The 23,852-nt window shown below is 40.4% G+C and overlaps 1 protein-coding gene across 3 annotated transcripts in view; it reads left to right on the top strand.

Moving 5' to 3' along the window:
- The window catches only part of ARID5B (AT-rich interaction domain 5B), a 114,297-nt gene that overhangs the window by 31,509 nt on the left and 58,936 nt on the right, over window positions 1–23,852 (top strand). For all 3 annotated transcript variants that reach the window (XM_058029261.1, XM_058029262.1, XM_058029260.1), the window contains one exon: window positions 15,575–15,805. In XM_058029261.1, the coding sequence (XP_057885244.1) occupies window positions 15,575–15,805 (231 nt within the window). The remainder of the gene's footprint in view (window positions 1–15,574; window positions 15,806–23,852) is intronic.

Here is a 23,852-nt window from a genome sequence, read left to right as displayed (position 1 = left end):
AAGAAAAAGAGTTCTTAAAAAACTGTAATAGCAGCAAGAAAAACAGAACAAGGAGATTGCATTCACAGGGACGGAGGTCTCCCAACAATGTTTTTTGCAGGGAAGCTGTAGGAGGAATCCTTGTTTTAATATTGACTTCAGTCATGCTGTAGCCCAGTGCCTCCAGTAAGCATGAAGCTCTGCATGGCTGGAAGGTAGGTGGAGATGAGATTTGGAAAATGGTCACATAACTGAAGGTGGGGAGAGGGAAGAAACTCTTCAGCCACCATCAGTGCTTTTCCTCTCCCAGTAACACAATGCAGTCCATCCCAAAGCATCTCCTGGTGTTTTCCTACATGGTGCTCACATCTGCTTGGTCTTCTGCCTTAGCTGGGCAGTGATCTCCTGAGGCCCAGCTCTCAATGGCAGTTGCTTAGCAATAATTAAAAATGAACCAACCAGCAACAAACTCTCTTCACATCCAGGTCCGTCCATCCAAGCTGCTCCCCAACTCTTGCTTGTGTGTGCTAGGGGTAGAAAAAGAGAAGAAAGGGTTGGTTAGTTTTGATTCTGACAGTGGTAAGAAGTACTGAGAGGTTGGGGAGGAATTAGTAAATTATTTTGGGTGCATAAGTAGCAAAATACCTAACACAGTGGGACAAGAAATGCTCAGTTTGCTTTGCTTCCACTGCAAGGAGGGACTTCAGCTGTCTCCCACTAGAGCTTCTAGCAGGACAGACTGCCCTGGTGATGGCCCCTGTCCCACCAGGCATTTGGCTGCCTGTGGAGAGCTCAGGTTGCTTTGTCTCTCTCAGCCTGGCTCCCTGTTACCCTGGTCCCACTGGCTGCATTGCAGGCACATCCTTCCTGCTGTGGCATTGCGGGGTTCCTCAGTGGAGCTCTGCCAGTTGTGTTGGAAAGCTGTAAGAAAGCAAAATCTTTGTGGAGGAGGTGCCTTTCAAGGCAACTGGAAAGGAGAAAAGACTTTCCCAGTTGTAGTGGTGGTAAGACTCAAAGCCGGTAAAAAATTTCAGTCTCGAGAAGGTAAAATGAAATTCTTTAGCAGCTAGTTTATTTTAGTTTTTCTTTTCCTGTTCTGCTTCGTGACAGAACTTCAAATAATTATGTTGATTTATGATTACAGGTATTTTAAATCTGTAGTATGCTGAAACAAAGCAATGCCAGCTTATTGTTTCTAGCCCTATCCAATTATACAATTGAATTTAGGCATGTAATAATGTTACAACAGAAATATCCATCATGATGGATTGAATTTCATGAAGTACAACACAGGAATATTTATAGCTCCATTCTTACAGCCACTTTTGAGTCAAAATGTGCCTCCTTGGTATGGCCTTTATAAACAGGAGAAAATCTGAAACTTTTTTAGTCTAGCCCCAAACATACCACAACCCATTGCCTGCACAGGAAGGGGGTGTAGGTTGATGATAAGCAGAAAATGATAGAATAGAGTAATTATTTCCGCTAGAAAATGAGGATCCGGCATTATTTGTACAGTAACACAAAGTCATTATTTGGCTATGCCGCTGTAATGAAACAATAAAGATCATACTTAATTTAAGTATCAATTCTGAAAAGACTTCTTACTCTCCCTCTACCATTTTAACTGTTAAAGCAAATTTGAATTGCTAGTCTAGTTTCCCACTGTTTTTTAGCAAGTGGAGCGGGCAAAACCTCCCCTCCTCCCGTCTCTGTTTAAATGTAGACCTTTGGCATTCCAGAAATCTGACCTTGTTTGTAGGGAATGGCTCATTTTTCTATAATGTAATATGAAGCACTCTTGTGTTTTGATTCCATGAACTAGAGAGTTTAATGTTCCAGCTTGCCATGATAAGGATATGATCTGGTTAGAGATAGAAACACTAAAGGAAATTAGCTATTGTACTATTCTTTAACATATTGTTTGCCTAGCAGTTTCATTTAGAATCATTTGGAATAATCTTGGAGTACCTTTTTAAAGGATTGGGTTTTTTTTCTTTTTCTTTTTTTTTTTCTTTTTTTTTTTTTTCTTTTTTGTTGTTGGCCTGGATAAAAAGTGGGGCTTTAAAATATTTCTCCTAAAATAAATGTGAGGCCGCCTCATTTATAGTCAGCATGCCTTGATTACTTGCAGACATGCTGGAAATTTACATGCGCTTTTCTCCATTATAAAACACTGATCTGTTCAGATCATTAGCTCCCTCATGACTAGAGTTTGGCAGCAAGCCAAGGCAGGCTAAATCTGTAGCTGTAAATCGTGAGTTGAAATAGCAGAAAGTGGATTTGTAACTTAAAAAGTGTAAACAGTTTGGAAAATGAAGTAATTTTAGAGTATGATTGATTGCCTTAAGATTGCACTTTAAATTAGCCCAGGGTCTCCACTGCAGATATATGTACTAACTGCTCATTATATATTTTCACTTTTCTTTGGAACAATAGCATTGTTGGTAGGCTTCGAAACAATGTATGTTTCTCCTGGAGTGACCTTTGAGGAAATGAATAGTTTTATTGTGTGTCCATTACTTTGCCTGGAACAACATTTTTGAGTTATTAATTTGCTGTGGTCTATAAATAAAGGAATCAAAATGCAAAGCAGCTGTATTATGCTGCATATAGTTCATCAAACTTGTGTTTAAACATCACCATTTGAGATTTGTAATGCACTGTATAAATAATTTTTTTTCTCTTCTGAAAAAGAAGTAATGTTTTGCCTAGCCTGGGGATTGGTCCTGTAATCTCATAGAAGCAAAATTATTATTTTTAGCACAAACAATTGGTGAATGTTCTGAGGGACTGCTGCACTGCATTCCCTCTTTCAAGGACCCTGCTTCACTTAATTGTGGGGCTGTGGGCTGAAAGGGAAGGAGTCATTGAAGGGCACATTCAGGAATGTGGAAAACGTTAGCTGGATGTGGAGTGTTAAAATTTTAGGGCTTTGTCTGCCCAGCTCTGTCTGTGCTGGTCGAGGGCAGTTAAATAGTGGGTGATGCAGCAGCCTGGTGATGGAAGAATGTAATGCCATGTAGTATCTGGTGTCATGTGAGCTCTGGCTGTTTGCAAATGGTGGCTGAACCATTGCTGCTCTTTCCCAAAGAGACACAAAACCTTGTTTTGTGATTGTTGTGTTCCATTGATAATGTTCCTGCCTACCCTGGATGTCTGAAGTCACAAAGGTTTCCAGTGTGGAGCAACATCTCAGTGTAACTTTGTGGGTGTGGGCGCGTAACTTACCTGTATGTGCTGAGCATCTGTGTGCCGCCAGGACTGTGGGCTTTGACCATTCGAGAAATTAGGAATGTAAAGGTAATAAATTGCTGTTAGTGGTGGTTATGAACCACAATAAATAGCTCTGACTGCTTGAATAGATTATATAATAAAAACTTACACAATTTTGTATCAATGTGTTTTTCATCTCTTTCCTTGTTCTAGATTTGGTATCTAGCATTCGGTAGATACATAACTCTGTTTTGTTGTTCTTCTGGAAGCTCCTTTCCCAGAGAAAATTCTTTCTTAGTGTTATTACCCCTCCTTGATCTTTCTGCCTCCACGTTTGAAATGAAGATTTGCACTTATGAAAGAAGTATGGCTGAGAGGTCTGAGCACAGGTCTGGGAGCCAGGACCTGCTCTGTGCTGAGCTCAGTGACTCATTGGTGGCCTTAAGCAAGTCAGAACATCTCTGATGAGGTTATTTCATATGTAAAACAGGGGAAATAATACTTATCTGTCTACCTGCCTCATAGGAATGCCCTGAGGACTAATTAGTGTTCATTAAGTGCTTTGAAATAGGCAGTGCTATCTATTATTAGAGCAGGTTCCAGACTAGCAGATAGTGTGTTAGGATTGTTTCTTACTTGGGATCCTTCCTTTCTGTTGGGTGTGGGACGACAGCCCAAGCTCTGGTGTTTCTGGAAGATAGGCAGGGCTGTGCCGAGCCCTTCCTAGGCAGGTTCACTGGAGACTCAATGCTCACACTGAAAACTTGGAAAGAGAGTTTGCCTAGAGAAAAGAGTGGGAGGATACTTGCTTGTTCTCCTCAGCTCATAGGCATAACTTGTCCTGAAATCCTTTCTCACCCTGCCTCCACCTGAGGCCTTTTCTGACAATTCAGGTAGCACGGCTTCTCCTCTTTTCCAGGAATGTTTTCCTGGTCCTGCAGAAGAGGAAGAGAAATCCTGTATTGGTTCTCAGGAGGAGCATGGGGCTGGGTTGGAATGTTCCCATCACAGGGAGCCCTTTCTTATTCAAAAAGCCATTCCTCTTTCTTGAAGAGCAAATACTTACATTCTTTCTCTTCACTGGATAACAGACTCCTTTCCAAAGTCCTTAGAAGGCAAAATCTAATTTTGGGTATAGGGTCCTAAACTCTGCAGGTGTGTGTCTGCTGAAGTCTGGGAGTCTTTTCATCATCATAACAAGGAGGGTTGTCATCTTTTGTTCTCTGCTGCATCTTCTCTCACCGTATACTTTTGTACCTCTCTTAGAGATGCCATAATAATCTAGTTCAAAGAACCCAGCCCTGTTCTCACTGAAGCCCACATGCCTGGTCTTTCTACCAGTGAGACTAGGACTCGGTCCAAATTACCTGGAGAGAAGCTTTATTTCTCTCCATTTGCTCCTCACGCGTCTCTCAGGCCATGAGTAATTTGCAAGGAGACGTTAAAGCCTGTGTGAAATTTTGCAAGGGAACTTTGTCTATTTTAATAATGTTAATGAAATTGCTTAACACTTCATCAGCTTTTTCAGCGTATGTTGCTGGGATTTTGGTGCGTTCTGATTTTTCTTCAGTACCAGGAGACCTTTACCTTAAGAATGTGACTGAGGGCTCATATGAGCATTTGAACCCAGTGTTTAACCTCATTCCTGCAGAAACATTTTTGCACAGGTATCGGTAGATGCCATTTTGAGGAGGTTCTCTGCCTCTCCTCTTGTGCCTGCAGGAAGGGAAAGGAGTCAGGAGCAATTGTCCCACAAGCTCTCACATGCCTGCAACTAATTCTTTTTCCATCAAAATGAGTCTTTGCCCCAGGAATAAATAATGATACGACCTTGGTCACACAGGAAGGCCCTGGCATTGCTAAAATTCAGCACAGTTGCTTTGTTTGTCTTATACTGGATATCACTCAGTTTTGGCCCTTGTATCCTAGACAAGGGTGTAAGTTAGCTTCCTTTTCTTTTAGACCTTTTTCCTATTCCTTCTTTTCAGCTCCAGTCTACTTTGTTGTGATGCAGAATAGGATTAAATGAGCAACCACAGTCTTATGAGCAACCACAGACTTACTCATGTGCCTGTAACAGCTTTTAATGCTGCGTTAGAAGGCTGCATGAGCAGCAGTTTGGGGGCTGTTTGGTGCAGCCCAAGTTCAGTTAGGAGATGAGGGTTTCCAAGCAGCTGGGGAAGCGTGGTACAGGGCAGTTGGGTCAGTGGCCTGGAGTTTGGCAATTCCTGTCTGGCCTTTCCTCATAGTCTTCATGTTGAGTGTGATCTCTTCACTGCAAAGGAGAGGAACCCTGAGTAAGGTTCTTTTGGGGAGCAGGTATATGCTCCATTGGGATGAGATAGAGGACTGCAAATTCTTGGAAAAGTATATATGACACTAGCATTTTTGTAATTGCTCTTTTGTGAAAAAAGAAATGGCATCGTGTTTCTAATTCCAATTTTGTGCCACTCCTGGGTTTAAGCATTATTACACTGCAGATGATAACACGAGTTTATCTGTAAAATTCTTAAACTGTGGTTTTTGTTTCCCAGCTTGACTTCTTTTTCTCTTCTTGTCTTTGATTGGCTTCCAAAAAAGTTATTAACATGTTGCAAAACAAATACAAGGGGCCTCTGAAGCTTATTAAAAATGGTTTCTTTTGTTCATATCTGGCAGTTGACAAATTGTGTTGTGCTCTATCTTATCTGCTCCCGTGTGAAAGGTTACATGAGAAAATGGCTGCAAATAAATTGCTATTGAATATTGTTGAAGACTAAGCATACAGCTTCTCTATTAAGGGCCTCTTTTAAAGCTCTCTATTCAGACTCCCCCCTGCATGTCTCTCTAACACTTGTCTGTTATATTATGTTTGGCACAGAAGGAAACATTAAACAGAAAAGCAACATCTGACTGTGGTGTTTCTAGACCCTATTATCCCTCTGTCAAATGTCCACATGAGCAGGGTACAATTTTTGTCTATATTGATGATGATTTTTGAAGGCTTTACGAACTGTCTTCATAGTGAAATGCTAGAAACAAATGAAATTGAAAAGCATATTTTTACAGCTTTGGAAATCTTACTTAAATCAGTGTAATGAGACGCACTCAGTAAAATGTAATTATTCTCACTTCTCCATGTGTCAAAGAAATCAGCAGTATGGTTAGGGAGGGGAGGGTTACAGTGAGCTTGTTATTTTTATACAGAGCCAGATACTGCTCGTGTGTAGTAAATTGTAAATAGTAGATAATGCAGTTTTTATGTGTATTAAATACCCTGCCAGAATTAACGGGGTTGTTACTTCATTAAGGGTTTCAAAGAGGGCATAAACGTCAAAAGCAGGGCTTGAATGTTTCAATCACTGGACCGTTTCCACCTTCCACCCCTCGTGTGGCAGCTCTGGGACCGGCGGCTTCTGCCGCTGCTATTTCGAGGAGGGCGCAGTTCCTCCGAATTTTCAGAATGATAATGAAAGAGCCCCGTGTGAGACACCAAAATAAGGCTTTTGACTCATACTTCTGGGTGCAGTGGAAAATGAAGGCGGTTGATTCTGCCGCAAGGAAGAGGTGATGAATCAGTCCCTTATAAGTAGGGCTTGCGTTTCTTTGTCTGTCATTTATGTTTGAATGGTGTGCAGAGGTGAAAGAGAGAGGAGATGACAGAAGACCTGGTTAGTCTGATATTAAACCCAGTAACTCAGTTTAACTCTCCATCCACTTCTTTTCAGTTTTTCATGCCACACAAGTATGAATTTGTCATGGGCCTCTTCAGCACAGGAGACAGATAACACAGAGACATGAGAATAAAATTTGTCAGTCCACGGAATATCTTGAGGTTCAGTCCTGAGCACTGGGTTGGGGAGTCTGTTACACCTTTGAGCTCATTGTTCCAATGGTTAATTATCACTGCTGTAAAAATGTGTGCCCCTCTCTTGCCAGGGGCATTAGTTGCGTGTTTCTCCACCAGAGTAGGGTTTTTCATTCTCCAGTATTTTCTCATCAGAAAGGGGGACCAAGACACATGATCATAGAAATAGTAGTAATAATAATACAGAGCATGAGAAGGTGTTGTAGGGAAAGTTAGTGGATGTGAGGATGTGGCCCCCCCTCACAAAGGTGCTGTAAGGAATGTGTGACTTCACCCTCAGCTGTAGTACTTGTGTTCATAGCACAACCCCCATGCTCAAGTATTTGCAGGATCAGGCTTTATGTGCAAGTACTGGAGTGTAGTTCAGTGGTATGTTGGATGGTGTTCAGAGATTGCTGAAAACAGTGCATTAAATAGCACTTTGAATTGCAAAGTGCTGGTTCAGTTTTGTCTGTGAGAATGATAACGCTTATTATCTGATTGTTCCCTGTGCAAATCTCACCTCAGGAAAAATTAAATTATGTTTGAATTCAGCTAAAGCAAAGTATATCATTATTTTCTTTCGTTATTAAAAGGGATTTTTACTGTTTGTTTGTTAAAACTGAAGCAGCTGCCATGTTAGAGCCTTAGATGCTTTAAAAGCAAATACAGAGGTAGAGCCATTTACAGTACAATTGGCTTGTTTAATGTGATTTAATTCCTCTTGTTGGCTTCATCATATTACCAAATTATGTTTTCAGCTCCCCTCCCCTTTTTAATTCTTTCTTCTTTTTGTTATCAGCAGAATTGAAGCTGCTTATCAGTAACCACGACAACCAGGATAAATACTTGTTTTAAAGCTGATGCACATTCAACCTGAATGGTCCGCATGACCCAGAACATTCAAGAGGACAGGCAGCATGTGCTCCCTTGTACAATCAATCTCCCCCTTCCCCCCATCTCCATCTGCTTTAGAAAGCTAACAGGGCAGTTTAGAAACCTTTTATATCAGTGGTTTTCTGTAGCCGTCCATGGCTGTTTGGGCATGGGCTGGCCCATGCTTGTGTCCTGAGGAGTAAGGAGAGGGAAATTTTGGGAGGCAGGGAGGCGATTTCACAGCCACATCTGCAGTGGCAGCTTGCTTTTTTGGGGTTCCTCCAGCTGTTGTCACAGCAGTCACCTGCCTTGGGCAGGAGGGTGAGCTGCTGCTCCACAGACCCTTCCTGAAGGGGGAGATAATCCCAGCTGGGCAGCAGCTGAATAGAATGAAGGAGTGACTGGAATTGTGTGGGACAGGGAAGATGGTTGTGGTAAGAGAAAAGCCTCAGCACAGAGCCACCTGATCCATGCCCCCCATCTCTGGTGGAGGCAGGCAGGCTGGCTGGGGTGACCAGAGACAGTCACTTCCCTTTTGAGGAAATTTAGGGATCTCCCACTTACCCAGAAATTTCCCAACAAGAATTTCTGCCTGGCCTCTTTGCTCTTTCCCTTGCACTCTAAATTGCTTGATGCTGTAGAATAAATCCTTTAAGCTCTCTCTGTCTCAGTTTCTCTCTCTGTGTAATGGGGATAATAATTTTTACTCATCTCCATAAAGCAGTTTGAGGCCTGTGGATGGAAGGGTTATATAAAAGCTGGAAATGACGAGTGTCAGTCACTCTTCTTTTGAGTCTAGAAACACCTCATAAGGTTTATGAGGCACTTCCTAATGTGCAGGAGGATTCTGGGAGTGCAAGGTTGGAGCTGCAGTTATGAGGAGCTGAATATAGGATTAGGATCTGAAAAGGATGTGGAATACCTGGTTGGAAACTTTTTCATATTAAATTTCTTTTGTCTTCTTCAAAAATTTGATTTAGGATTTGAATTTCGAGTGATTTAGTGAGATAAATATTATAGACTATTTGATTATATGGACATACTGTCAGTCATTGATCAACATACTTGGGTTTGTCCCCGTTAAGTAGAACAACTCTGATCCAAATAGCCAAGTGAAAAATATTTTTCAACCATGTGCTTTAAATAAGTATTAGATGATACTGTCTTTTTTTCTTTTTTTTTTTAATGACTATTGCTGTTCAGTTGAACAGTAGTTTCAATCTCCAGTAGATTTGTAAGTATTCTCTTTCTTTCAAATGTTAAACTAAGCTTAGGAATTCTTTGAAAGGCTGATGCTCTGCTGGCACTGTGACAGAAAACAGAGGGCTGGGGAAGTGGCATGAAATTCTGAGAAATAGCTCTGTCTTCTCCTTAAAAGGGGAGAAATATCTGACACATGCAGAAAGGCTGTACATTTTATTCTCACTATTGGCAGAAATGACTTTTGCCTTTTGATCAATTTAAAAGCAGAATCAGGCAGGCAAACGTCCATGTCAGAATTACAGGCAACTTGTTAACACCATCATTATCTGGTAAACATAAATGTAATCACTGTGTTCGTATCCTGCAACACATTGCCTTTGTTCTTGATTGCATTAGCATTCAAATAGAGGGGGGTTCTCAAAGCAGGGATGAGTAGCATGAGTCCTGCCGACAAAGAGGTATCCCTGTTGTGTCAATAATTTACCCAAATTTATTTAAAACCAAAACCACAGATTTCCTGTCCCATCTCATGTGGCTAAATCATTACTGTATTTGCATTTATCTGTGAGAGAAATACCATTCTTAGATTAATATTTTTGGGTCTTGTGATTAATTAGCCAGCTGAGGCACACTGAGCGTCTCTACTAGTGCGAATAAAGACCATGGGAATGAAAAGGCAGAGTGGATTGGAAGAGCTGTGTTTGAGAAATCTTTCCTAACCACTGGAGAGAGGGTGGATTGCTGTGCTAGAGCATGCCTTGTGACCATGATGAGCTACCTGAACTCCTCAGCTGTTGCTCCTAGTCCACAGCAGATTCCTACTGTGGTTCCTAGCCTTGTGTCTGTGCAAAGGATTCCGTGTGAGAGGTGGTCAGGCAGGAGCCAGGCATGGTCCTCCCATTAAGGTTATTTTTCTGGGAGAGCTGTCCTTGCCCTCACAGGAATCCCCAGAGGTGCAGGTGATGACTGTCATTGCTGCTTGGCCACTTGCAGTTATCTTGGAAGTTTGGAGGTGTTTGGCAGGTTAGAGCTGGACTGTGATATGGAAAGGTGTTCTCATTGCATCACTCCTCTTAAAGATTCTGAGGTCATAAAGACCCAGTTTCTTATTCCTCTTTGTAGTTATTCCTTCATCGTTCTGCTGTTTCTGTTGCTTATGGACCTTCTGAGAGATTTAGGTTTTTTAGGTAGTTATGTGGTAAGTTGATTTCCATCTGCTGGAAACTGTGCACTCTTTCTTTGGGTTTTTATTAGAACAGGCAGCTCTGATATATGTAGAGCCTGTCTGACCTGCGGATACTGGTTTTGAAGGGTGAGCTACACATCTTTGCTTCATCTACACTTGTGTTCTCATGCCTATACTGCAGTCATTGCCAGAGAAGTAGAACAAGAGGAGAACTAGGTGTTAACAGCTGCAGGGTGTTGGGAGGTGAATGAATACACTGCCCTGCAATAGTCAGGAGACCTTCCATCACAGGGGTCAGAGCCATGTTCATTCAGCACCTCACCAGTCCCTCAGACACCCAGGTGCATCCTCCATTACCTCTGTATGCCCTGCATATTGATGGTAATGGTCAAAGCCTTGCATAGAAGCAATGATAAGCTAATTGTGGTATGTCAATCCTCTGGGAGACCCCCTTAGTAACAGAGGGTTATGAAGGAAGGCAGAGCAGCGAGGGCACCGCGTGGGAGAGGAGCCTGATGGACAGAACCCTGCAACTTCCTTCATTTTCTCTCCATATTCCACATAGCTCCCTTGCTCAATTTGCTACCCACACACCAAAGCACTGTCCCATTTTATCTGCTTCCCCTGGTACTTCCATTGCTTATCTTACGAAGATCTGTGTCAACATTTATCAAAACAAATGGCAAGCCTGGGACCTTTTAAGTAGTTTTTTTAGTTAATAAAACCAATCTTCTACTTCTGTTATGTTAAAAGTACATTATCTTTTTATTACAAACTCTCTGCAGCTCTGTCTGTTTTCCTTCTTGGCAATTTCATGACTGCTCCAGTTGATTGCTGTATGGAGAATTACAAAATCATTAAGGGTGGGGTTTTACCAGCTGACTTACAGTACAAGCCATTTCTCAAAATAACCACAACAGTGCAATACTGATGTGTAATTTACGTCACAGTATGTTTTTATGAAATAGTTTGTGGGTTATTCATTTAGATCTAGAACTGAATATCTCTTCTTTTGCTCTTTAATCAAGCCTGCTGCCTTTTTTTTTTAACTTTTTAATATTTTCCACTCTGAGGCTTGGCTTGCCTCCAGCTTACCAGCTACATGGAAAAGGAAAAAATTGATTTTTTTTTTCTTTTTTTTTCCTTTGCCTGCAGTTTAACTGCAAGTGTTGTTTGCCCTTTGATGTATATATTTGTGTTAACTGCCTCTGAAGAAATGGTAGATGTGTGGTATAATATTTTGTACAAAGGTAGAGCAGAAAATTGATAAGAGACGTAAAAGTTTGCAATTTCAAACCATACCAAGCAAGTGTTTCTGTTTAGCCTCCTGTGCTGGTACATTTCCTTTTTAAAAATTGCTTTCTGTATAATGTCTTGTAATTAGAACAGGAAATCATTGAGTAACTGTAAGAAGAAAAAGAGCACTTAAACTGAAAAAAAAACTTACCTTCTGAGAAATTATATTCAGCTTTTTTTTCCCCTTTTTTTTTCCTTCCCTTCACATTACTGAGTTGTTAATGATAGTAACAGATGTACAGACCCTTATCTGTATCATTGTTCTGCTTGTGTTTTCACAGAGGGGAGGGGGGGATTGGGCCGAAAAAGTAATTTTCAGTAATGCAAAAAATGAATGGACAGAAAATGGGAAAAGCCTAATTACAAAAAATATTCTGTGTCACAACAGAGTAGCAATTAAATTGAGACTTCAATATAATTATCAATAACAGTCGAGCCTGGAAGGGTGCCAGGCGTGTAAAGTTGGTACTCAGCCTTTATGTGGTTGCTAGGAGGACGGCAAAAAGTATAAAGCTTAGAGAAAGGAATGTCTAATGTAATAAAGTAACAGAAGGTAGCATAAATCATTGTGAGAGCAGTTCATATTGACATTATTTTACTTAAATTGGGTCGAAACTAGACATTTAGTCTTACAAGAGGCACAAATTCATATTTCTTCTGCAAGAATAACTCTGTGCTTTCTGGGAAGAAGTGGAGTGTGCTTTCATAGCACCAGCCTCATACATATTTGGAATCTTTTGAGCAAAAATCTTAAAATGTTTGTTTCTGTTGGCATCCAAATGCATTTGCACTAATACGATTAAAAGAACTAAAGGGCAAAATACTTGGCAGCTTTTTCAGTTGAGGTAATTAGGTACAGGAAGGAACATGCATAGTTTTTCCATCAAGCTCTATAAAATCCTGGTGAAGGTCTTTTTAAAGAGAAATAATGCTTACTGATGTTGAGGGTAGATTATGGCAGTTAGCAATAACATTATAGGCTGATGTTTCTGAAACAAGCAAACAAAAAGCGTGTTACAGGGGTTTTTTCTCTGCTCTCTCTGTAAATAGTTCTGGCTCTAGATGGATTTGTTAGGAATTCGTCCTTTTAACAGGCTTTATTTTTTTTTTTTCTTTTGGGGCTTTTAATTGTCTTGCCTTACATATTAAAAATGGTTGTGCTGATTTGAAAAGTCAGTTCTTGCATAGATTCATTGTGTTTGGCATTTCATGCATCTCTTACTTACAAAGACAACTTGAAGAACATGTAATCCAACATAAATGCCGGGCTGTGCCAAATCCCAGCTCTCTTTACCCCTGACAAAGGGAACTGTTGGATTATATCTCTGCAGATATAGGCAGTGCTTGGAAGGCAGGGGTGGAACTTTGCTTCCTAATTACAGTTTCTCTGTTTTCAGCCCTGAAATATAAAAATAAATGAAAAGTTGATGTTGGAGGATGTTATTAAACCACGCAATTATGATATAAGCATAGGATTAGAGTAATTTCAGTTGAGCCTCACAAGCAGAATACTGTAGATATTATCTTTTACCATGTTCTGTCTGTGGAATCTAAAATGAAACTCAGAAAATACAGCATCTTGGTTTCCTAATATCTCAGTTGTATGTTTATAGAAGTCATGTTGTTTTTCTTAATTTTAATGGAATATGATCCACGTTTTGAGCTTCTCTTCTCCTAGGAGTAAACTCTTCTGATCATATTTCTGAAAAATACTTGCAAAATTCACTAAGTCCACCATTAAACGGCACGTGTGAGATTTTGATAAAAGCAAATAATAGTTCGTCTTTGGGCTTGCATTTTATTAGGGATTGGTCTGCTTTGATTTCTCTTTTCTCATGTGGGCGTGGTTGAGGAAAAAATCTTTGTTCCAGGAACAGTGTGTTTGTCTTTCACTAAGCAAATTTTCAGTTTATTCAGCCTTTGTTCATTCTTTGATGTATCTATTGAACCTGGAGTAAAAAAGGAAAGGGAACAAATGCATCACAAAGTACTCATTGGAATTGCACAAGCGTGTATGAAAGTGATCCTGTAAAAATTACTTGGTTTTAATTTATGCCAGGGGGTTTGAGTTAAGTCGTCAGTTGTCAGGGGTACAAAGTTTGTGTAATTCTGCACAGGGACTTGCAGCACATTTGTCTAGAAACTAATGGTTTACTACAAAGGCACGTGGGACATACATTTATATACACCCTGTTTAAAAAGCTGACCACATCCTGGCATAAGAAAAGTGCTGTCAGATCGACAGATTCAGCTCGGCGCTATCTGCACAAAGGTATCAAGTAGTAATAACCGTCAGGCAGGCGTACGTGCAACTCTCGAAGGAGTTAAAGGACGGATCATGTGCTTCTTAATTCCTAGAACACTTTTCCTGATCTGATTTTTAGAGTTTCCTAATAAAGAAGAGAGAGCCTTATTCCCAGGAGCAATTGGCTCAATCGTGCTGTTGTGTAGGCTTATGGGATACTTGTTGAAACAAAGAAAAGCATGACCACATCCTTATTGGCCAAAAGAGGTTTTAGGGCCATCAGTTTTATTTTCTTAGAAAATGCCAGTGCTGTTTACCAAAATGTATTACCCTTACTTCAATTTTTTCCTTTTTTTTTATTTTTAACACAAACAGTTTTATCTCCTCACCTATGTCAGGATACTGGTGAGAGTTGAGTTTTTAAAAGTGATGGCTTTCAGGAGCTGTGCTAGTAAAGACAGTGCTTTGCAAGTCTGTCTGTCGTGTTGAGTTGTTTTTTTTTTACAGCATTGCATTCCTCTGCAGTGATGACATTCTAGGTGATATATCTGCTTCCAGAGACTTCTTAAAATTTAGCCTTTTATGTGTCAACATTTTCATTGCCTCACTTGAATCTAGATGAGTTGTGCCATCATATTTAGTTGGGGAGAACTGATCTGACTTTTCTTTCAATGTCTGAAGTGATTTTTACTTTAGGAGTAAGAATGATTTCAGTATTGGTAATGGGATTAAATAGTAGACCTTTTGTCTCTGGCAGAAGAAATAGCCGAGTTATTCAGTAATCAGAGTAGAACAGAAAACGTAAAGTGAATGCTGTTGCTTTGTCTTCATGGCATGCCTGGAAAGTCATGTTCAGTTAGGTACCCGAGGAGATAAATGAGCATAAAAAGTGATGTTGAGTACATACCTGCAAATGAGTAATTTCTCATGTTTGTATCCCTAGTTGAGTTTTTTTTTTCCTCTTAGGTTTCCTTCTGGTTATATGATGACACTTGATTATGTTATTTCAAAATCTGCCACCTTCATATGTGATATCATCTAAACCATAGAGGAATGGAAAGCTCTGAGGTCTAGATTGCTTTATATTTTGAGCCCAGCAGCACAAGCTGTTCAAAAATTCATTTGCTTGTTGTGCTCTGTAGGAGTTTTATTGAGTCCTGCTGCATTTGCAGTTAATGTGCAGAAAGTTGCTTCCACCTCTTGGGGTTTAGCAGCAATGACCAGGTTGGGTCACCCCACCTCCCTGGCCCAGAGGCCCTTTGGTAGTTGCCAGTATCAGGGACTGGAAAGGAGAGGTAATAGCTGTATGCTCTGAACCTTGTATATTATTGTTTTTAAAAGATGTTAACTGATGTAAACATGAGTATAGAAAAGCTGTATGGGGAGCTGAGTATAAATTACAGATTATATTTCTATTGAAGCAGCCAAATTGGCAAAGTATGGGGAGCGCTTTGATTAAGGCCCTTGGCCAACTTCAGCAGAGCAGTGTTTTATTGCTCATCCAGGTAGTCCTTGTAAGCAAGTATGGGAAAACTGAACAGAAAGGCAGAAAATAACCTATTTTAATAAACTTTTTTTAAATTACTGGTTTTTAACCTTTCTTTCCAGACCCACTGTGCCATAAAAATTGTGTCTTGAGAAAAGACTAACTTACTTCAGAAAAATAAATTGTTCTGAAATACTTGAGTCACAGTTCTTGTTTTGTATTTTTCTGATATACTAAGAGTATTTTTTTCTGTTCTTCCAGGTGAGGATGATGAAGATTCAAACCTTTTAATTCTCAGCTACCCACAGTACTGTCGCTACCGGTCCATGCTAAAGCGCATCCAGGACAAGCCCTCGTCCATACTGACAGACCAGTTCGTGTTAGCCCTTGGAGGCATTGCAGTGACAAGCAAGAACCCCCAAATCTTCTATTGTCGGGATACATTTGATCATCCCACCCTAATAGAAAATGAAAGTATATGTGACGAGTTTGGTAAGTCCCATTACAGCTGTTTTCTTTTTCTCACGAGACATTTTTCTTCTTTTAATTATCCACTCATTTCCAAAGGGAAGATGTGATTCCTTTGAAGTGAACCATGAATGCTATTTATGATTGAAATGATCAGTACCAAATATGCTCTTTATTCTCTAAGACTGAAGGCTTTTGGCCACTGGTGATCTCAGTATTGCAACTTGAGTTCACAAAGATCATGTTACATGGGTGGAGTGTAGCACAGTGACTGGGTCTGAGTGAAACAATACCTTGCCTGGGTTTGAAGTTCATCTACCTTAACCATTCACCTGTAGCCTGTCTTCCAGAAGAATTACAGTGTGTGTTAGTTTTTTGAAGTCATTGTTGGTGCAGTATGCTAAAAGATGCAGAATAGGAGGGAGTCCTGGCACACCCCATTGCTGTTGCAGAGCACTCATCAGCCGTGCTCCCCAGGCACTGTAAGAGTGTCAGCTGTAGCTGGTGTGTTCCTGGTCATCTTGGAATGTGGGCTGGTTCAACATGGGCTTTGCCACTGCTAGGAGCTTGATTTTATGAGTGCAGAGATACTTCTGGGAGGTGACCTCTTAATTCAAGAGGGATAGAGAATACTCTGCAGCTCTAAAGGAGTATGCAGCTTCTTACAACTGGGGGAAAGGACTGCAAGATTTGACACCTGATAGCAACCAGGTGATTTCACACAGGGTTTTTTTTGGTGTCAGATCATCCCAAGACAGCAGGTGTGCTTTGAATATGTAGCAGAATGCATGTTGTGTAGACACCCAGTCATGGGTCCAGTGTAGTTTCTTTAGCCCTGTACAGAATTAAGTTTTATGCCCCATATCACCAGATGGATGAGTTCTGTGGCTAATGCTTGCAAAGGCTGCATGGTGCTGAGTACACCTTTGCTTGCAAGACCCCCACATCTCTGCAAGGAAGCTCCTGTAGTCTCTTAGAGAAAAAAAGTCTGCTGATGCCCTTAAACATTTAATAATGAGAGTGAGAGGGAATATTTCTGATGGCAGAGTCATCTGCCTGTTTTTCTGAACTGGAACACACTGGCTTTGAGCTTGGTGCCCAGCTCAGGCATTGTTGTGACAACAGAGAAACCCTGACTCATCTGGTGGCATTGGGGCATTTTGTAAGGTAGTGCTGCTCTGCCCCTCCATTCCCAAAAGGCAGAGGAGATCCCTCCTCACGTGGTGTTGTCACTGGAGCACATGACTGCTGGGAGTAGTTTTAGTTTTGTGCTGTCAAGATTTTTCAGAATCTGGCCCAAACTGTCAAGTCTGCTCACACTCACACAAAACATTGCAGGTTTTGAATGAACTATGAATAAAAGTGTTGGTTGCTCTTAGGGGATGGGGGTGGTGAAAAAAATGAATTAAATGCCCTGGAAGTTTGGTCCAATGACACAATAGTATCGTGTTGGTTTTTATTTACTCTGAGCTCAAGCTCAGAATATAAAGTTCAGTTGTAATTGACTCTCCTTTTTATGTGAGAAAGGTTATTTTAGGCTTGAAGGCGTTTGATGAGCCTACCATCTGCTTTCTGTGGAGTATTTTATTCAGGGTCATTCCTTGATTACAGGTTTGTTGAAATAGTTGGATCCATAATGCAAGTGTATCATGGAATATTAGTAATAGATGAATCAAAGAGATGTGGAATGATGCAGAAACTACGCTTAGTGAACCATAGCAAGTGCTTTGTTCAGCCTCTAAAAGCAAACTATGCCATTCTCTTGACCTTTGCAAGGCAATTATCTCATTATCAACCAGAGCCACAGAAATCTTAGCCATAGAAATTAATAATGTGTATTTAAAATTTAGTTTGGCTCAAGAAGCAGATTTTTTAAAAATTCCTATTTAAAAAAAAAGAGTCACAAAAAAATCCCCCAAAAAACACTGTTTAAAAGTATTTATTATGAAAATAATTATGTAAAACTTGCAAGCCCTGCTGTTTAAAGAAGGAAAAACTGGCCAGTGTGTGGTTTCATATCTGCATTGCGAAATGAATGGTGTCAATTATGCTACCTTTGTTGAAGACTGCAGGCAAAGTACAAGTTTATCCTTTTCTTTGCTGGCAGGACAATAAAATGTACAACGCTTCATTATACAAACAGTTTACATTGATACCATGTAGATTGATGTCACATGGGGAAGGTGATGACTGCTAAGGCTAAACACAGGCAGGGTGGTACAGTAGATAAATAGATTACTCTAAGGCACTGGTATTTATCAGTCAAATCTAAGGGGATAGCAGATGACAAAAATGGTGGCTAAAATTCTGAAAAGGTGTCTGTAAGGAGACCCAGACACATGTCATTTGAAGGGTTTGTCCCTCTCTTACCTTGCAAATGAAATAAGTGTGCAGAAGGAACAAGATAGGAGTGTGTATTTCACCATTTTTACCTTAAATTCTCCCAGCTCTAAAGCAAATACAAAATTTGGGAAATACATTCTCCTGATGTCTTTATGGGGGAAGCACTGGGGCACTGGTTTCCAGTGTGGATGCCAAGTCTTCTTCAGAAGCATTGCTTTTGAGGCCATTTTTACACATTCTCTGTATGTTGGAGTACTGCAACAGATACAGCATGTCACAAATGAGACAGAGAAACACTTTACAAAGAACCCCCAGCATGTAAGCTATTGTCCTTGTTAGGCAGTTTTAATAGGCCAAAATTTTTTTCCTGAAAATATTCTCTCTACTTTCATTATAAGTTTATAACAAAAAAAAAAAAATTTGTTGAGCTCTGACTTGTTCTCATACTCCTTGCCTATTTTTCCCTCTTTTGTAGGGTTTAACAAAAATAAATAAAGTTGGAAATGAGGAAGAAGAATTAAGTTTTGTTGACAATAAATATTGTTTTGGTGTAGGACTTTTTAAAGCAGATGTTTGTAGCTGCTATCTGTGAGCTCCCCCAGGTATGGCTGGGAGGGAAGCAGCAAGGCTTTGGGCAGTCCTGGGTGCATGTTCTGTGTTTCCATAGAGCCTCTGTGAGCTCAGGCTGTGCTAAACTTCCCCTCCAGCTCCAGCCACAGGTGCTCCCAACACCACTCTGCCCTCTGTGCCCACTGCTGCATGGCATGCACCCAAGTGCTCTGGACAGGAATATTCAGGATCTGTTTTCTTGCATGGTCCTCTTGTAATTCTCCTCTGATTGGTTCCCTGTGCCACAGCATCCCACCTAGGAGGCTGCTGGAGGAGCAGGCTGCTGAGGAAAGGGCTCAGCAGCTGGAAGGCTCAAACATTTGCACGTCTTTCTCTGCAGCCTGCCACAGAAGGACTTGCTCTGCATTTACAGAGGGAAGGCTGCTGTGAGTGGGAAGCTTCCTGCTCCCATTCTTGTTGATATAACCACTGATTAGTTAATCCAACTGCCTTGGAGGGTTCCCCTCCAGAATGCAAATAGGCTCAAGGGCTTGCTTCTGTTCAGAAGGCAGAAGACATAAACCATGCTTGGATATCTTGATAGCCCACGTTCCTGGCTATGACTGCAGTCCAACTGCACACATATCCCTCTCCTGAAATAAGAGCAATTAGAGGTCCTCACCAGTGTGAAGCAGTCCAGGTAGATAATGAAATGAACATGAACATGAGCAATGAAAAGGAACATTCATTTCTCTTCAACTCAAGACATTTTTCAAAATCTTTTTCATTTATCAGCCTCTGGGGTTACTGTTACTGAATAACTTTCATAAATGCATATCATTTACTGGCATCTGCTGTGTGGTCATATGTGCTGCAGGAGAGAAGGAATGAAAAAATTAGGTTTCTAATAATTTTCATTACAGACCAAAGGGATCTAGCTGGAGGCAAAGCTGCCTGTGAGTGTTCAGGTGTATCTGAAGGTCACTGGGCATAAATCAGTGTGCACTTGTTGCTAGAGCAGCACATGTCCTCTGTGTTTTCTTGTCCAAAATAGTGACTTCAGTTGCCAGGCTTGTGCCAGCTGCATGGCATGGAGTGGCTTCCAGGGCTCATCAATGAGCCGGGATCTTTCTGTGATCCAGCTGTGGTCTGGGTGATTGTGAGTTTCAGCTCCATCAGCTTCACCAGGTGAAAATCTCACACAGAACGATTTTTCGTGGTACTTTGCTAGATAAATGTTATAAATCCTGTCTGCTAAAGATGAATCCAAAGGATGTTTTTCATTGTGTGAGGATGGGCTTGCCTTTTCTATAAACAGGAGTGTGAGAGAAAACCTTATTTCTTCTCAATTTTCAAAACCTGTTTGGTAAATTTTAAATCATTCTGGATTATTTTTACAGCATGCTGGGTCCAATATGCCAATTAACAATATGTTTGGTCCCTGGAGTACTCAAAACACATGTTCAAGCCCAAAAGAACGTTTTGGGTTTGCATGTAAAACCCAATTTTTGAATGAAACATTTAATACCAAAACGTGAGAGAGATACAACCTACTGTGGTATAAATACAGGTTTTTTCTCTGAAAAATTAACCATCTTCATTTGGCCATAACACGAGCAATGCAGAGGGAAACTGTTCATTGAAAAAAATCCATGTGCAAAAGGGAATTGCAGGTCCCTCTTATCTCTCCCCATCCCCCAAACCAAACTTAACAATATATTGCTTGCTAGGGGAAAAGTTATCTGCATTAAAATGCAAACCTCAGAACCTTCAGCAGCTCATCTCTCCCTGTAAAACAATGGAGAATGCAGTTTGTCTCACTTCCAGCCCTGGCAGGGAGTGGTTGGGAATGAGGGGTGACTTACCAGTGCTCCCAGCTGCTGGAGTTTCTGAGCCAACAATTTCAGAAAGACTTACCCTCCCTGTCACTGGCCAGGGAAGCCATGGAAGAGCAGCATTGTGAAGAAGAAAGGACTTTTTAGGGATGGGTTATATGCCAGAAAAATTCTGTGGCATGGCATGGAAGCTGGTCACTGCAGGGTATGGAGTGGTACCATTGCTCTTGGTATAGCTGAAATTTGGTCTTTGCTCTCAGTGTACATCTTAGTTTACAGAAGTTTGTGACTCGCAGATAAAATCAGTTGTTTGGGGGAAAAACATAACAAAATAAAACCTTGGCAGGGAATGAGTCTTTAAAACAAACAAAAAAAAAGGACGGAAGAATGTTTTCAGTCTAAATGAAATACAGTTTTCCTGTTGGTGACTTATTTTATTTGTGTGAGTCAAAGTTGGCTTTTCTTTTTAAACTAGCTCCAGTACAAAAATTGTATTTGAGCTGACTGGGTGTTTTTTTAAAGTTTTTCAGCTGATATAAAGTATCAGCATTATTGCTGTTGTCTGTTTTGGCTACCTGCAGGATAATTTATAGCAGTGAAATTCAGAAAAACCTGAAATTTCTATATAGATGCTTTGGGCTTCTTTGTTTTTATACAGAAGTGATATTAGAGTGGGATTGGTGTTAGTGGTCCTCTGCAAAGACTGGAATGTTTAAAACATTTAGAACAGCAATAGGAGGAGTATGGAGACTTTTTATTAACATGGATACTGGGAGCTCCTTAGATGGAGCTTTACGGTGGCATCTCCAACAGTCTGAAAAATATGCAAATTTTTTCCAAGGTCTTGGGCAGGGTGGCTTAGCTAAATATTTCAAATTTTAGATCTCTCAAAACAAAAACAGGACATAGCTGGAGGGGAAGTAGTGATTAATGAATAATAGTGCTATATACAATATAGATAAATGTACATTTCCTCTTCCCTCCCACCCCACCTCTGCAAACACAAGCTTTTAGGTTGAGAAAGTGAATCTGGAAATGTTCTGCATTCTGGTCAGATTTCTTTCTTATTTTGTTAATTCAACTGTAGAGCAAGATATTAATGATCCCCAGATGTTGTTTATAATGATTGATTTTTCAGTTGTGAAAAAATATTTGGAGGGGTTTTTTTAAACAATTGATATTTTCTAGTGTGCTCTGCTGCATTTGAATAAAATGTCTGAAGGCAGAGCTGTTTATGTGCCCAACATAATTGCTTCTGTTAAGTGATTTCTTCATTCTTAACATTTTTAGCTCTAATTGCTTTTTCCCCATACAGCTAAAAATAAATATTTGCAAGTTTTGCATTCTGTCACTCATTGAAATGCATAAAATATTTGTATACTCAAAGCAAGAAGGCGCTGATAAGGGGTCACATTCTGCCTTCCTTAGTGGCGTAAATCCAGCATAACTCTATGCACTTCTGAGGCTGTTACTCAAGATTTTCACCAGTTAACCAAAGACAGAATCTCACCCAATGTTAACAGCAAGCTGTTAAGTGAACACAAGTAATATGTAGTAAAGTAAGATAAAATACCTTCCTGTCTGCAAGAGCTTCAATGGAAGCAAATGCTGTTAGCTTCCACCCCTTTCTGGTTTTTTAGTGCATTTTCACTAGCAACCGTAGTTGTAACCAGGATAAATAGTAAGATAGATTTGTTTTCACTACAGAATCAAAATTCCTTGATGGAGAACACTGATTTTATTTGGGTTGTATGTTCCTGCTGCCCTCGGGAAGGTGGCAGATGCTGACTGGAAGGGCAGGTACTGCTTGAAAAGCTGCTTCTGCCCATTCCCTCGGTGTCCCAGAACTTCAGTGTATCTTTTAGCTTAGTGACTATGTGATGGTATTCTGGGGTTTACACGTTTTACCAGACAAGAGTTCAGCAGAGAATTAATGTGTAGTTCCAGCAAATGAGGGTTTGCAAGTGAGCTGTTCTTCTGTGCCTGATAAATGTAACCCATAGCGTGTGTTTTGTCATCTCCTACACAAGCATCCTCTTTATTAGTGTCCATTCAATAAATGATTGTAGATGTACATTACTAATTCCTTCTTTATAAGATTTCCCCTTGATGGCTGGTTTTACAATTCAGCTGTCAAAATCATGTTTTGTGATCATAGCAAAAAGTGAGATGGGCTGTGTTCGTTGTGGTTGTGAGCCATGTCCATCATAGTCTGGAGCCATCTCTTTTGCCTCATATGCCTTCATTAGCACACCCTTGTTTGACTGTTCCCCTGGTTTCTGTGCCTCTCCTGGGCCACCAGGCCTGCCCAGACCCTGGAGCTGTGTCTCAGAGCTCTGGGCCCACTGGCACCCTGTGAGCAGCGTCCCTGAGCTGTTGAGGCTCAGCAGTGGCAGTGAGCAAGGGAAACCTTTATGGCCAGGGAAGGGCCCCCGTTCCCGTACAATGGAAAAGTGGAGTGGTTTGTGTCAGAATATGGTCACATTCTTCTGATTAAACCCACTCAAAAAAGACAACATTGTAATATTTTCCAATGACTGTTTATCATGAATTACGTCAGCCTTAGTTTAAATTGCTATTATTTCTCCTTAATGCTTCTTGGTGCCTGCATAATTTACAGCATTGGCAGCTGTGGGACTATGAAATAACCTTTCACAACCACTATACAATAGTAAAGAACATGAAGTTTTTGTTGTTAATTATTATGGGAGTCCTTTAACTTTTTTACAAAGTGACATAAAATATTGTTGAGGTATTTACGGTTAAAGCTACTTTTACGTGGATCTATTTTCTTTCTGGCTAGTTCTTAACTAAAGCAGTCATTTGTGGTTATTATGCCTAGGGAAATATTATGTCAGAACTGGTTTAACAGTATTATTATGTATCCCATGTCATATATTACATGTCAGCACTTGAGGCTGTCTTTCAATAAAAACAAATGCAATTTTAGCTAATGGTCTTTTAGGTATAGACCATTTGTAAACTTACCTGAGTTCATTTGAAGGTATACTAAAAAGCTTTGTTCTCTGAGAGTACACTCGGGTAATTTCATTTTGACTTCAGATGGAATTTCCAAAATATTTATCAGTATTTCAATCAGAGGGTGCTGCCTCTAAAAAGCAAATAGTTTCCCAATAGCGAGGTTAATGTACACATTTTAAGGAGCTGTAACTGTTACTCATTACTTTGTTTACTTTTCCCCCCTTTGGAGCTCTCGCTTCCCAGGTTCCCTACTGGTCAGGCTGATAGGAGTATCCCAGGCAACTAAGCCACCTAATGATGATACTTCACTGTGCTGCTTAAATGAATAGCTTATACCTTCTGCATAATCCGTGGGTGAAGGG

Source organism: Melospiza georgiana, chromosome 8 (genome assembly GCF_028018845.1).
Source record: "Melospiza georgiana isolate bMelGeo1 chromosome 8, bMelGeo1.pri, whole genome shotgun sequence".
NCBI classification, from domain to species: Eukaryota; Metazoa; Chordata; class Aves; order Passeriformes; family Passerellidae; genus Melospiza; species Melospiza georgiana.
This window is presented reverse-complemented; position numbering and strand designations above follow the sequence as displayed.